The sequence below is a fragment of the Magnolia sinica genome, chromosome 3, assembly GCF_029962835.1.
Source record: "Magnolia sinica isolate HGM2019 chromosome 3, MsV1, whole genome shotgun sequence".
NCBI lineage: Eukaryota > Viridiplantae > Streptophyta > Magnoliopsida > Magnoliales > Magnoliaceae > Magnolia > Magnolia sinica.
In genome coordinates, this window is record NC_080575.1 from 94,602,752 (window position 1) to 94,619,129 (window position 16,378).

At 39.2% G+C, this 16,378-nt stretch overlaps 1 protein-coding gene across 1 annotated transcript; it reads left to right on the plus strand.

The window, feature by feature from the left end:
* Positions 1–956: 956 nt before the first annotated feature.
* Positions 957–16,308, plus strand: LOC131240294 (uncharacterized). Its single transcript, XM_058238430.1, has 14 exons — positions 957–1,164; positions 1,354–1,400; positions 6,079–6,149; positions 6,230–6,343; positions 6,496–6,671; positions 6,760–6,848; positions 7,062–7,179; positions 7,838–7,911; positions 8,016–8,063; positions 8,817–8,985; positions 13,084–13,206; positions 13,718–13,819; positions 14,112–14,207; positions 15,781–16,308. Exons 1-14 carry the CDS (start codon positions 1,081–1,083, stop codon positions 15,964–15,966), a joined length of 1,497 nt encoding a protein of 498 aa, XP_058094413.1. The 5' UTR covers positions 957–1,080; the 3' UTR covers positions 15,967–16,308.
* The last annotated feature ends 70 nt before the right edge of the window (positions 16,309–16,378 follow it).

Genomic DNA, 16,378 nt, shown 5'->3' on the forward strand with positions numbered 1-16,378 from the left:
GCAAGGGTTAGGCTGGACCAACCATTCATAGGTTCAAGCCCACACTCAGACCAGCTGCTCATGGGCCCAAATGGATCTGGCCTCGACCTAAGCAGAATTCGGGTCTGTGGTGGGTCCCATTTGCCACGCTGTTCGTAGAGGCGTGCTCCTAGGGAGCCCATGCAACAAAAAGCTAAGCTACGTGGGGCCCACCGTGATGTGTATGTGAATCCACTCCATCCATCCGACTGCACCAAATCATGTTGGGCCACGACAGCAAAAATCAGGCCGACCCAGACCTCAAACGGGCAACGTCCCTGATTAAAGGACTCGGCTACTCGGGCTGAGTCATACTCGAGTCGACTTGTACGAGTCGCATCCCACTCATCCGAGTCTTAGAACTATGCTCGGGCAATCCATGATGTTTCTATTCCATCCAATCCGTTGATAAGGTGAGGTCCACTAGGATGAATGATAAAACTAAATATCAGGTTGATCCAAAACGTGAGTGAGCCGCGGGAAGGTTTCGACGGTAGACATTCCCATCCCCACCTTTCTTTTGTGGAGTGGCCCACTTGAATCTTGGATTGAATATATTTTTGGGCTCACACTCTATCATGATATAAATCAACTGATGGACGGACTGGATGTCACACAAACATTAGGCTGGCCCCCCGCATAGCGTTTTTGTTGCCCGGTCTCCCCAGCAACGAGCGTGGTAGGCAATTCGTGTCCCATCCTTGTAAACCTAATCTTAACCACTTATCCATCAGCCATTAGTAGTAAGTTTGAGATAGTCTCATCAAGCATTTTTATTTTTTATTTTTACTAAATAGTCCATCCACGGTGGGACGCAACAGATCAACGGTCCAGATTATAAAAATATGAGCTCCACCGGTTAGAATCGAAAACGCACGTGTACTGTTGAAAGATCGCGGACTTGTATCATATAATTCCTCACCATAACTTCTCAGTAGCCAGCAACCTCAGGCCATAAACCCTAGTTTACAGAGCGAGTTCTGGCGGGTGTTGTGATTCACCAACTATAAAAACGGCCTCGTTCTTCTTCTTCTTCTTCTTCTTCAGTAACAGAGAGAAGCCATGAAGCTCGACGTTAACGTTCTCAGATATCTTACGAAAGATGATTTTAGGGTTCTCACTGCCGTCGAGATGGGAATGAGAAACGTCCGTTCTCTCTCCCTCTTTCCTTCTCTCGTTCTCTCTTTCTATAGAGTAGAATTTCTAGGATTATGTTTTTCGTGCAAATTCGTAGATTCGAAAACGGTTTCCATCAATATGAATGCTGGCTAGTTTTCTGTAATTGTTGAATTTTTACTCTGTTTGTTCTGAAAATGGATGTTTATTGAATTTCAGCATGAAATTGTACCAGCAGAGCTCATCGATCGAATCGCTGGTCTCAAGTACGTGCCTTTTTTAACTTCTTTGAGATCCCTTTATTTCTTTTTTTATTTCCTTTTTTTCTTTTTCTTTTTCTGAATTGGGGTTGTTTTGAAATTAGGGTTTTCTGCGATTACTTATAAGGTGTTCCTGATGGGCTTCTGTCAGCTTATCTGATTGGCCATGAATGGGTTGGAAGTTTCCCAGATTGGATTTCCCTAGCCATCTGATCTTTTTTTCAGACAATTGATGCGCTTTGTTTTTACTTAAAAGTGTGTCTGTAGGCCACTGACCAAATGGTTAGAGTGCTCCAATCAGGTAGATTTTTAGTTTAGGTCACCCCCCATTATCAGATTGATGGCCTGGATTACTGGACCCTGGGGTGCAGTTTTGCAGACTACGTACATTGGGACACTTTACATGTCCTGTTGCAAGCTTTCTTATACAAACTTCTCTAAGTTCTCACAGAATGTGGATTATATATGCCATGTCTCAGTCTTGCACAAAAGAAGGAAGTGCGTCACAGCAGTTCAGCAATCCAGCAATCCGGGTGGTTCAATTGGTGGGTCAGTCCAATCTTGAACAGCCCACTTTTCAGACTTGATCAGAGTGCTCTACCTTTCTGATTGTTGGACCTTCTCCCATCCTATTGTAGCTGTAATGCCATGTGCTGCACAAAGAAAGGAAGCGCACCATGGCAGTTCAGCAATCAGGGCTGTTCATTTGAGGTGTTAGTCCAATCTTGGATGGGTCACTTTTCAGAAATGATCAGGGCACTCTACCTTTCTGATCTGCGAACCTTCTCCCATTGTGTTGTGGCCATTGATGATATTCTTTCTACCACCTTTTATGACTAATAGTCAGACAGATATGATTATCTAAGTAGTAAGGAACTAAGGATTATGATAGGAAGTGCGGAAGAGTGAGCCCTCAAGATCTGACGGTCTGCACGATATGTAACCTCCACAAAGCTGAAGATGAACGGTCCAGATCTAGCGGTCCGCTTAACCACTACTGGAGCATATGGGTCTAATCACCCCTCTGATTCTACGGTATAGATGGCCCCAGATTACGATCTATGGCTTAGATCGTCTCAAGGACAAGCTAAAAAGACAAATTTCTATAAACCACTATTCCTCTTTTTACTCTCGTTATACCTTGATATCTTTTCACGAGAGAGTCTTATCCTATTTATAAGAAAGGATGAAGAGTTTGGATAAGACCAGGAATTATCTAGTCTTATCCCTATCTCCTCTTTTTAAATCTAAATTCAGACTTGAATTTGAAATCCATTTGTTAACGGAAGAGGCCTGAACTCATGGGACCCACCCACTAGTGATTGCCCACCAGTGGGCCCCACTGGCCTATGTCTAACATCTTCCACTCAATCACATTGTGGGATAGGTACAAAAATTTGTCCATCTAACTCGCCTAATAATAATCAAAGTCAAACATCGCGATCAAAAGAATCAGAGGCGTGGGACCAGCTGGATCACCGTAATCTTCTCACAGGTGTTAAAGTACTAAGTGACTACCTAACTAGTACTCAATAACCAAAGCTTTGCAATGCTTGTCCTAGTTTGCATGACCACACCGGATAGAGTTAACTCCCGATTTGAAGTACTCGACCAACATACGCACTTATCTAACTCATCGAGTTATTCTAAAAACTCGATTTTTCTCAAATTTTGAGTAAAATCAATTTAAAACAATACTTAGCTTTTTTAAAATATATATATATATTGTTTGCAAAGTCTAATGAAAATAACTTGATACTGCCAGCGGATAAGTCTTCAAGTGCATATTTATAGTTTTAGAAACTTGGTGTAGCTGTCACGGGATCATCCCCACGCAGATGTGTAATTTGGAATCAATCAAGCTACTTTCCTAGTGTAATTGAGTCTGGCTAATCAAGAACTTTTCGTCATAGTACACTAAAGTAGCTACACTCAATCTCATCTTCCTATACACAAGAGGAGGAATCTCATCTTCCTATACACAAGAGGAGGGTAGCTAAGGACACAAAGAGTCACTTACGGGACTGGCTACTTGCACATTGTAATAATTAGATCGAATCAAAGCAATCTGTAGGTAAAAGATCACAACACGTGGCTACAATCCACGTCGTAAAGTAGATAATACTAAGTATATGTTGGGTTTACAATACACAGGTTATTCTACATGAGGTGCGACTCATCTCATAACCTCACAACCTGGCTATTAATTCAGGCCATAACATTGATTGCATGAAAATGAATGATGCAATTATGTTATTCAACTTGATCAGTCTCATCTTCAATCTTTTAAGATTGTAGGCGGATACGACTCACTCATATCCTTATCTTTTATTATTCACAATAAAGAGAAGTCCATACCTCAGTGTATGAACATTGCCCCAAATGTACCTCTCTTGTACATTCAAGGTTGGTCAACCCGTTCGAGTGGGTGACCGGCCTGCCGACAAAAAAAAATAAAAAATTCTACATAATCTTATGGTAAATGCCAATGATCTACTTACCTAGTTAATATAAGTACTCAATACCGAATAAATGGAATGTATTATTCATTAATGAAAGATCAAAGGTACTAGATACAAGCATATTACTCAACCTTTCCTCAATCCCATCTTTCTAACGTGAACCTGAAATAGATCTCTTGCTATAAGTTTCGTCATGGGATCAACCATCATCTCCTTAGTAGAAATGTAGCTGAGGGTGACCTTCTTATCTTTCACTTGATTACGGACGTAATGATACTTGATCTCAATGTGTTTGGACTTCTGGTGGTGTTTAGGGTCCTTTGCCAAATCAATGGAAGAAGTATTGTCTATCTTCAGTGATATAGGCTGACGAACGCTCGGTACAACACCCAGACCTAGTAAAAATTTGCGAACCCATACATACTCCTGAACTGCAGCACAACATGCAATGTACTCGGCCTCCATAGATGAAAGAGTTGTGGATGTCTGTTTCTTACTCGACTATGAAAAAAAATGGCTTAGGTCTAATCATATCAAGTCTAATTATGTCACACATATAAACATTATCATTAGATTTAAAAAGAGGAGAAGAGATAAAGACCAGATAATTCCTGGTCTCATCCAAACTCCCCATCCTTTCATATAAATAGGATAAGGCTCTCTCGTGAATAGATATCAAGGAATAACGAGAGTAAAAAGAGGAATAGTGGTATATAGAAATTTGTCCGTTTAGCTTGTCCTTGAGACGATTTAAGCCATAGATCGTAATCCGAGGCCATTTATACCGTAGAATCAGAGGGGTGATTAGACTCATTTGCTCCAGTAGTGGTTAGGCGGACCGCTAGATCTGGACCGTTCATCTTCAGCTTTGTGGAGGTTCCATATCGTGTAGACCGTCAGATCTTGAGGGCTCGCTCTTCTGCACTTCCTATCAGTTGTATCTGAGCAACTCAACGGCGGATCTCTAATTTAATATTTTCATCACGAAAGGTAAGTAGCCCTCTTTTTTCTTTTTCTTTTTTAAGTAAGAATTCCTTTCAGAAAATCTGCTGTGGATTGGATTCCTACTCTTGGCTTTTGAATGGTATCAGATTAGTGTGTGCACTGTGACTCTTGATGTACACATATGCTACACGGATGCTGTGCACATGTAAAATCTGGACTCATGGATGAGCATGCTCTGGACAGTGCACATTGCATTTGATATTTTTTTAAAGCCTTGATTATGTTTGACTCATGGGCTATGATCCCATGATTCTGGAGTTATTAGATAGGAGTAATGCTAAACGCAAATGCATCACAAGTGCGAGCAATGGCACATGGATGTGGGATCCAGAGCGTTCATAGTATAGCCCATACGGTAAATGTTACTAAGCCAAAAATTCCGATCGGTCCATTTATCTGGTCGGGGCAAACAATCCACACTCAATGTGCATATGTCACTCGCTGGATGAGCGGGCCAGACTGATTTTTGGTATAGGACAGATGCATTGAGATGACCATCTAATTGGTGCTCTTGCATACAACACACGTGTAACTGTGGCATGTGTGGGGTGAATGTGATGGGCAGTTGAAGACATACAAGTCTGATCATAATGTCCAATTTTTTTGTTACTCCGGGGCCCACCTGATATGTAAAATGTGCTGATATTGAGGTTAGAAGAACCTAAACGATGTTTCCCACTTGATTCAAATATAAGATCGAAGCAGCTATCCCATATTGACATATGCGGCTACATGTGGATTGTTAGTGTTCCCACACGCATGTGAGACTGGATAGATAAGAGAAAAATCTTCCGGATTTGGGAGGATCTTAACCCTTCAATCATTGGATGATTTTTTGATAAATGTGGACCGTTGCTGCATTCTCTTTTTGTAACCATCTATTTGTAGACCATTGATTGAAGGTTTAAGAGATTATGTATGCAGCAAGAGGATTATAAGACCTTTGTTCTGTCATCTGTGCATAGATTAGTTTTCCAAATTCCTTTTATAAAGCAAAAAGTTGCTTGGACATTAGCGGCATAATCATTATCCCTATTCCATCAAGGCCATGATTCATTGTGGCTTCACTTGATATGTGTGTGTGTGTGTGTGTGTGTGTGTGTGTGTAGATATGTGTGTGTGTGTGTGTGTGTGTGTGTGTGTGTAGACATATATCTACACACACACACTCACACATTCCTGCTCTCAATCTCAGTCATGGTTCCATTGACATACAGGCATGGAGGCACATACAAAGTGTTGAAGAACTTGCTCAAACACAAGCTGGTGCATCATGACTCCTCAAAATGTGAGTCGTCAGTTCCTATTTGAGAAGCTAGTCTTGCAGGTTCAATTGGTCCTCTTCTAATTATTCTTTGTTCCCTGTAGACGATGGGTTTCGGCTGACCTACCTAGGATATGATTTTTTAGCTATTAAAACCCTGGTTAACAGAGGCGTTTTTGTGTCCGTTGGTCGCCAAATAGGCGTTGGAAAAGAGTCAGGTAACATTATAGAAATTCCTTCTGCTTCAATAGGAACATGCTATTACTTGTACATACACGTTTGTCTACTTTATGTTTGTCACCCTAACTTTTGGTGCTCGTTTTTTTTATACCTACATTAATGTTTACGATGATCCATTTCCGATGTGAAGATATATTTGAAGTCGCTACAGAAGATGGCACAGTGTTGGCAATGAAATTGCACAGGCTAGGCAGGATCTCTTTCAGGGCTGTCAAATCTAAGCGTGATTATCTGATGCATCGCAGTAGTTATAACTGGCTCTACCTATCACGGCTTGCTGCACTCAAGGAATTTGCCTTTATGAAGGTTTGTTGTCTGACGTTGCTGGTATATGATGTCGGTGCTATCTCCTTTCTATTGATGTTTCTGTAATACCTGCTCTCGTCTTTCACAGGCGTTAAAAGAGCATGGGTTTCCTGTTCCAGATGCTGTAGATTGCAATAGGCATTGTGTAATTATGTCGCTTGTCCAAGGTTATCCACTGTAAGATTTCCTTTTAAGATTCTGAAATACTCTTGATTTCGAAGCCCACCTTTTTTGGCTACTAGGGGATGTTTGATTTACATGTAGAACGTTTTTTCTACATGCATCAGAAGTGTAGGTTTTCTTCTTTATCCTTATGTAAACTTACATGTTTTCTGAGGTTGGCTTGCTGGAAAATGACAGTTTATGATTCAGTGAGTTGTCTCCATGCAGCGTACAGGTAAAGCAATTGGAAAACCCAGACACTGTTTTTGACACAATTGTTGGTCTTGTTGTTCGTTTGGCAGAACATGGTCTCATACACTGTGACTTCAATGAATTTAACATTATGGTATGCAATTATCTCTGATAAGCAAATGATTCCATTTTTTACATTTCCTTAGAATTGTTGAAATTCTGTTGTCATCCTGACTTTTGGTTTTGGGTGTTATCATCAGCAGATCATGATTTATTTATTTTCTTTTTCTAGATATGATATTTTTAATGTGGCTGTAACTCCATCATAGAAGAGTTCATAACGGCTTTTGCTTGATTTCTATGCAAGTTATTTTTTCTTGAATAAACATATGATACAAATATAGGGAATGTAGCTATTTTATTGTATTTATGTTTTCCGTGTGCATGTGTGTGTGCCCCACGTGTGTGAAGTTGTTGCAAGCAATATGCACGTGTGTGTGTGCGTGCAGGTGGGTGTGTATAACACGTGTGAACTTGTTGTAAGCATTTTGTGTGTGTGTGTGTACTTGTGTGTGCATGTGTGTGTGGGCATGCATGTGTGCAGAGTTGTGAGCAATGCTGGTCACTCTTCTTTTCTTTTCTTTTTTCCCTGTTCATAGTTATCAGCTTTAGCCCTTAGTAAGCAACCTCCTCCTCATTATAAGTTCCTCAATATATATTCAGCTATGCTAATCTATGGATTATTTGTCAGCTATGCATCATTTGATAATTATACTCACCTTTAATCAATTGACTCAACTGTTTTATTATAGATCAATGATAATGAGGAGGTTACAATGATTGATTTCCCTCAAATGGTTTCTGTTTCGCATCGCAACGCACAAATGTATGTAATACATCCTCCAATGTTCTAAGTTGTTAGCCCATTATTTACTTGTTAACAACCGTCCTCGCAATTATTATATTTCTGAAAACCTCCCCTTGTCTCAGGTACTTTGATCGTGATGTTGAATGCATTTACAAGTTCTTCAGTAGAAGGTCAGTAGCTGGAATCCTTGAATTTATTTAATGATTGTCTTCTACGTGATTACAAATAGATTGATATAACTACATTTTGCGCACGCGTGTTTTCCTCAACATCCTCTTCTAACATTGCAAAGCATCTTTAAGCATTTTCCAGATGTGGTTTGAAATAACGTGTGAAATCGTTTGCATCTTCATTCTGTTATTTATTTGCGACTATGTTATTATACATTTTTCAGCTTGTTGTCTTTTACTTGGGTTGGTCCTTGAAAGTTCATTCACAAAGACCACAAAAAGAATGCATTTGGGTATTCAGAACCAAAATTTTTGGTGATGTGGATTTTCATATGCAAAATGAGAATCGCAAGATAGGTATATCCATTGCATATGACACAGATTATGCAAGAGTTGAAAACAAATACAACATTTGCAACTTTTGGTGAGAAAAACAATCTCCTGGTGCAATATAATGTTATCTTTCAATAACGTGGGGAAATCTGTTCATCCCGATGCACCCAAAAAAAAAGGTGGTTCTGAGTTCTAAATTCTAAACTTGGTGTTTGAAGAGATCTAATGTGGATAAATTCAGGTTTGAGGTTTCAAAAAAAAAAAAAAGGTTTGGATCTTCTCACTCGTAACAGTAGTGAAAAGAGAAGGAGAAAGTTAAAAATAATTAAGAAATATCGGGGACTAAACTTAAGATTTGCTAAATCTCTTCCTGTGATTGCTTCCATCTTAGCCTGTATTTTTGCATTTTCCTCTTTCCAGATTCAACCTTTGTTATCATGAGGATTCCGACGAGGATGACGGATCAGGATCAGACTCTGAAGAAAATGGTAGGCCCTGCTTCTCTTCAATAGCGAAATCTACTGGTTTTCTGGACAAGGAACTTGCTGCCAGCGGGTTTACAAGAAATGCTCAAGATGAGATTGAAAAGGTACCTGATTCGTGATACGCTCTCCGTGAACTAATGTTGTGTGGTCTGCTTGTATGTGACACCATTCTTTCTCAGTACTATGTTTGGGACCCGTGTGAGACGGGTGGCTCATGTAGGGCGGAACCCATGGATTTGGGGCCCATGAGGAGGGTTTGGCCGAGGACCTAACCCATGGATTTAGGGCTTGGGTTATGAGATAAAGGGATTAATTTGCCATGCTTTATCAGTTCGAGCTTTTCGAGCAAGTGGTTAATTGTCCTGCATCAAAATAAAAGAAATGGCAAGCAACATATTTGTCCTAGTAAGTCAAGGATTTCCAGTACATCAACAACTGTGTGGATGTGCCTAATAAGCCAAAGACTTCTATATCAAAGTTTTTATAGGGAGTATCTGTTTGTATTATTTATATATTTTCTATATATATATATATATATATATATATATATATATATATATATATATATATATATATATATGCAATAGCCTTCGGATGGCTTTTTGGTAGATAGAGGGTGTTGACCATTGATAATCTTAGGAAGAGGGGAATGGTGATTCTGAATAGGTGCATTTTATGTAAAAATATCAAGAAGTCAGTGGATAACCTCTTCATCCATTGTCCTTTTTCTTAGAAGAGTTGTGATTCTATCCTCTATTCGTTCAAGATTCAGTGGTGCATGCTTGTTTTGGTGGATAGCCTTTTGGAGTTGGGGCATGGGGTTTGTATTCTGAAGCAAGCTCGGACAAAGTGGCGGTTGGCTATTTTAGCAGTTTTTTGGGCTATTTAGGGTGAGAGGAATGGTCGGTACTACTACGATTCTTCTAAGGAAGTCGGTTTTGTAATCAGCGTTTTAAATAGCAAATAGTGTGTAGCACAGCGTTCACCCCTTCAAAGCATGAGGCGTAAGCTACATAGCATGTTGCGTAAGTTACACGCAACGTCTAGATTTTAATTCAAGGTGCTTGGTTGCACCAATGCCATGATATTCTATGCCAGATTAGACTGATTAATAATGAACTTTAACAAAATTTCATGATATTTGGTGCAACAAAATGCAACCTAAAGTAATAGGAAAGGGCAATGATTAAGCATAAAGGTAAAGAAAGAGCAATTAAACTAATTTAATATTGTATTTATATTATTTTACTGAAAGCACTACAAAGGTTAGCTAATTTTTATTCGAAAAAGGAAAAATGTATCAAATTATTGAAAACATCATGTGAGCTACATAGCGTGTAGCATAGTCTACGTAGCGTGTAGCGTATGCAAATTATGATGTAGCGTAGGCTACATGCGACTTAAGCTATTTTCATGAGCTACATAACGTTAAAGCTATACTATGCTACGTAGCATAAGCTACACGCTACATAGCATAGCTATTTAAAACACTGTTTGTAATTAGTAGGGGGAAATCTTTTGTTGCCAATTGGACTTTTTGTATTTTGCTTTTGAAAGATGCTTCTTTGCTTTATGCTAGATAGGGCTGTAAGTTTTGTGATGCCATCTTGGGTGCCCTCTTATTAAAATCCCTTTATCTTTCAAAAAAAAAAAAAGAAAAAAAAGAAGGCCACAACCATGTTTCTATATAAATTTCTGTGTAATTAATGGAGTAAATTGGGTAAAGGGGTTAAAGGGTTAGGTACTAGGATAAGGGAATTAGGGTTTTGGATGGAGGGAATGTAGGGATTTGGGTTTAATTGAAGATTGTGAAGATCTAGGGTTTATGATGAAAATGGTCCATGATCAACAGCCTGATCATGTAATACATGCGATCCAACAGTCCGATTGTCACGTCCCTCAAATCCGATGGTCCAAATCACTCCCTAAAGCAACCCATGTGCATCTTCCTAGTGTGGAGTCTTCCATATGCTCGCACATGTATACGGGGTCTTTAACATGATCATGGGTACTCGCCTAGTTATAGAGAAATCGGTATGGCCCGTCTCCTCCTCTAATATGTAGCAAAGGTGTACGTGATGTGATGTCATCATCAACTTTCCTCGGTTAAGAAGAGTTCGCCTCTGACGGACCTTTGAGATAGGCTAAATGATGAGGACATCACATCACGCACACCCTTACGTACATATCAGAGGAGGAGGGCAGCATCGATTTCCCTGTGGCTAGGCGAGTACCCGTGATCGTGCTGAAGACCCCATGTGCATGTGCGAGCATCTGGAAGATCCCATACTGGAAAGATGCACATGGGCTGCTTTATGGAGTGATCCAGACCATTGGATCGGAGAGACGTGACGTCGGGCCATTGGATCACATGATCAGGCCATTAATCATTGATCGTCCATATCAATTTTAGACTTTATCATATTTTATGATTTAGTTTTTTATTATTTTATATTTGGACACATTATGAGTGTTTTAGTTGATTTTATTTAGACTAGGGTTATTTTCGTTAAAATTCACAAGACAGAGAGGTTATTATAATTTTTGAAACTTCTTGGATCTATCAACGGAGGTGCGGGGTCTCTCCCACACCTCTCTCCCATTGGATTTTGTGGTAAAAAATTAAAAAAACAAAGAAGAGAAAAGCTCTTACTTTCTTCTCCCATCTTTATACAATTTGAAAATACTTCCATGCAATTTGGAAGGAAGATTGTCCGAGGCTAATCTTTATCAACGGAGGTGCGGGGTCTCTCCCACACCTCTCTCCCATTGGATTTTGTGATAAAAAATTAAAAAAACAAAGAAGAGAAAAGCTCTTACTTTCGTCTCCCATCTTTATACGATTTGAAGATACTTCCATGCGATTTGGAAGGAAGATTATCCAAGGCTAATCTTTATCAATGGAGGTGCGGGATCTCTCCCACACCATCTTCTATTTTCTTCCCCATCCAGGTTTTTTCTTCAGGTTCTTCACTCTCCATCCTATATCTTCGTCTTCTCCCAAACCCTACTTTCTCATACCCATCCACAATTCAAACCCTAACCGACCTAAACCCATCATCCCACGCCACATGTGTGACTGTACGACCACACGTGTGAATCCCACATGCCCCTTTTGGTTTCCCACCATTATTATATCAAAACATCTTTCTTCCATCCCTGAAACTCTAACCATAAACCTAAAATTCCTAATTTTCCTACTTTTCCAAATTATCTAAACCCTAATTTTCACCCTAGGTTGTATTAGGTTTTCTATTTTGAAGTAGGTTATACCCTGTGCTAATTGGATGTCCCTACATCCATTAGATCCTAGTTTCATTTTTATTTAATGATCTTGTGTTACAATGTTGGTAGCTTAAGCCAGGGTTATGTATGATTTTCTTTTAATTTTCATGGTATTTGTGATGAATATAGCGGTGTTTGTGATTTTTTTTGTTAAATATCTTAATTCGACTATTTGATCTCACATGTTACTTAGTCCATGCATTGGTCCTGCATCACTTAACCCTATGCTATTTGAGATGTTCCTACATCCATTAGATCCTAGTTTCCTTTATTTAATAGTCTTGTAGGATGATGCTTGGCAACCTAGGCTTGAATTATGCATGATCTCCTTTTGGAATCTTGGTATTTGTGATGATGATAGCAAGTTTTGTGATTTTTATTAATTAATCTATCCCAATATTTGAGTTCATGCATCAGTCCTACATCAAAAAGTCATTCACTTTCTAGGCACATTGATAGTGTTATTCACTTACTAGAGGTATGGACTAGAAGAAAGTCAAGTGACTGCCTCCTAGGCAGCTGCATATTTTTCCTTTTTCTTATGGTTCCTTCTTTCTTAACTTTACATAGGGGTACATTTCTATTCTTTCCTGTCATTATTTCTTAGAGAAGTATGTTTTCCAAACTTTCAAGGGGTTCTTTTGTGGAAGACCACAATGCAATGCTGATTTAATATATATATATATATATATATATAAAGGAAACTACCACAATGCACTGGCTATGTTTCCAGAAGACATTGGTTGGGTCAAAATTTTGTCCTCTTGTGTTTTCCATGGTGGGACTGGATTAATTGCTCATGGTTATATCAGTTACAGTATGTATCCTTCAATTTGTACTATTTTGAAATAGGCCCTTCAATAATTTTCATTTGCTATTTGTTCTTACAAGTGTTCTTGTTTATCCCCATGATGCAGTTCATTGAGGGAGAGAATGAGCAGGACATTGCAAGTTCTGACAATGAAGAGAATGCAGAAGAAGGATACGTTCCTGATGAACACAATAAAACTAGTGTCAATAATCTGGAATCCTTGCATTTGGTATGTTACCAACTTGTTAAATGATTGGTTAATCAGATAACAAACAAAATGATTCAACAAATGACCAAAATGCTCATTTTGATATAATGCCCTAAGTTATGGATGCTTATGTGATTATTTTCTGTCCTGCGGCCGAGTGGCAATAAATGGAATCTGACCATAACCTACCATGTTCAGTAGATGTAACTACATCCATTGACGTTTCATAAAGTGAAAGGTCCCTTCAGATGAGTGCCACTCTTGGAAAGTGTAATATTGATCTGCAAAGTAATTTGCTTCTCCTGGATCTTTCTCTGGAAATGAGTTTTTAAAGATTTATACTGGGATCTACAAGGATTACCTCATCCCCATGAATTGTGCCCAGAGCATATTTGGCCTTTCTGTGAACTGTCCATGCCGAAACTTGTGACTACATTAGTTCAGTCTTACTGTATTGAGATCTTTCTAGCATGTTCCCTTTATTTATTGGCTTATCCAGGAGACTTCCATTTATATTATGAGGGTCTTACAGGATGAGCACAACATGGGTGCCGATGATGAAATGGAGGAGAAGCACTGTTCTCATAAAGTCGGTCATAGCAATGACACTGAATCTTTGGAAACAAGTGAGAAGGTATTCATACTTTTTGAGATTGAGCTGTGTAGCTGCTTTTCTTTTTTTTCTTTGTCCTTCAGATCTTACTCTAAAAGCATTCTCAGATATTTATATAGAAATTTAAATATAATATAAGACTGTTTATCACTGTTCATTCAAATGAATCATGACTATAATCTTTTGGGTCTTTTTGTCCCTGCTAAAACTTAGTGTATTGTTTCATTTCCCCCCTTACCAATTCTTCTTGTTTTATGCACTGGTTTATTGATACATCAAGAAGAGTATCACTTATTCTTTTTGGATCTTACAGTGTGAACACATCGTGAATTGTGACACCGAGAGTGACATGGACAAGAATCAAGCCAGTGGCAGCAATGAACCTGAAACTTTACAAACAAGTGAAAAGGTATGCCTCGTCCATTTCGAGACAATGCTCAAAACATTCTTGTTTTCTGCCTTCTGTGGATTGAGATGTTTCCTGTCTTAAGAGTGAAGTTAAAACCTTTTGATAATACCTAATCTCTCTAGCTTGGGACTTGGCACCACTCACAAGTAATACATACATTCCTTATTACCAACTTTTCTTTTCTGTGTGGCCTTCTCTGTTTTCCTTGGCCATTTTCTTAGCTGGTAAAGGCAGTGATATTTATGCAGTGAGGCCCAGCTCAGCACTCACAAATTTAACCCTGTGGGGGCTACAGTTTATCGTTGGCCGCTTAAGACGGGGGCCCATGTGCTCATCATTATCTTGTTTGGGCTCCTCTGTCCTGCCCATGGATGGTGTAAATCCCCATGGGACTATAATCCATGAGGACTCTCAACCACTGCCTTTATGCAATATCCCATGGTTGATTTATTTTGTGCTTGGGAAAGAATAAAAAAGAACTGCATTGGTGGAGAAATAGCCCTCTTGATTCTAGATGAGGAAAAATGAATGTTTGAAGGGAAAAGTTGAAATCTGGTAATACCAGGTTGTCCAACAGCCTGCCAGGAAGGACTATAAATGGCCAGGTAAGTAGAGCCCAGTTTACCCAGCTACTGAATACCTTCAAGGTACAATGCTGGAAATTTCGGCTGCTGGATAGCACTGGGCCTCGATGTGAGAAAGTTTAGCTACTTTGTTACTGCTTGATATAGTGCCTAGTTGTTGTTGCAAGCATTGGTGTTCCATTCGCAAATTACTGCCAACTATCAGCTTTCTAGGCTGTTTGTCTGTGACAACTCACCATATGTGAATCTGTGATATACAAATAAAAGTAGTGTAGGTTGGCCCCATTCAATGTGTTTTCATCTTTTTATTTTATTTTATTTTATGTTTGTTCAGTTAATGATTCACAAAATTCACATTTTCTGAAAGTGATTTAGATCTTTTATAATTAACCAGAAGCGCCACCACTTTCACCGGTTGATGAAATTTCCCACCCATGTGCCGTCTATGTCCCTTGTGTGATTGGAAGGGAACTCCTTTGCATCAATCATGTGGTATCGGATGTTCACCAGCTTCCATTCAAAAGTCTATTATGCTGTGCATGTATCAACTCTGGGCAATTAAATGAAGAGGAGCTCAATCTGAATGTTTTATTGTTTTGAATGGCCATAAACCCGTTAAATACACTGACAAAAATTGAAGAAAAACTTTTATAAATTTTTTTTTTGAAAGGTACACACTCTTACACCCACACCCACACACCACACGGGTTCTCGAACCCATGACCTCAGAGTAGAAATACAGTCTACAATTGAGCCATGAGTAGAGACCCAGAAAAACTTTTATAATGCGACAATAATATCTACGAACTCGTTGGTTATGCTGTTTATATCACCCATTTTGTGAATTACGAAGATTAGACATTTTCTGCCCATAGCATTATCTGCCCAGGGGTAGGTAGCTTGTCTGTATCCTTGATGTTTGTTGCTTTCAAATTCGAGAAATTAGCCAAATAATAATTATCGTATTGAATGGGAGCTCTTTGTTTCAGGAGGATAACGATGACAGTGCGGAAGGCGATGTTTTGCTGTTGAAGCGTTTGAATAAGCAGAGGCGAAGGGCAGTAGCAGCTGCTCAGGGCAGTCGGAAGGTCTTTGCCTCTAGAAATTCCTACAAGGACAAGGGTGGCAAGAGCTCCCACAATTCCAAAATCCAGAAGCAACTAAACACATGGTGATCAGAGAATGCTACAAAGGGGAATGCATAGAACCAGCTATCAATGCTCCCACAAACACAGGACAAGGAAATAGATTTTGCCTTGTTTTTGCTGTGGCAGTTGAGGGGGATACTCCATACCAATTTTGTTTAGTTAGGTTTGAGTCACAAACGGGCAAATGCTTACAGCTGGCCTGAAAAAAGGAAGAATTTGAGGCATTTGGGTGTGAGAGAAATTTTTGTCCTCAGTGGGGGGAAATAGCATTTTCATTACCTGTATTTATAACCTATCAAAATATTTTTAAGACTGCATGGGCAAACGATACCAATGAATTGAATAAAGTCTTCCTAATAGTTTGATCTTTGCCCGGTCTTTGGAGATACGAGGATTATCTGATCTTTCCAAATATTCCGGACACTGGCGAGGCCATGTT

What these genes read in the sequence shown, in the direction of transcription:
- LOC131240294 (XM_058238430.1), top strand. Translation starts at nt 1,081, where the DNA reads ATGAAGCTCGACGTTAACGTTCTCAGATATCTTACGAAAGATGATTTT. An exon ending in CTCAAGATGAGATTGAAAAG is followed by an intron (nt 8,986 to 13,083) that starts GTACCTGATTCG and finishes CCCATGATGCAG; the next exon opens with TTCATTGAGGGAGAGAATGA. An exon ending in CTTTGGAAACAAGTGAGAAG is followed by an intron (nt 13,820 to 14,111) that starts GTATTCATACTT and finishes TGGATCTTACAG; the next exon opens with TGTGAACACATCGTGAATTG.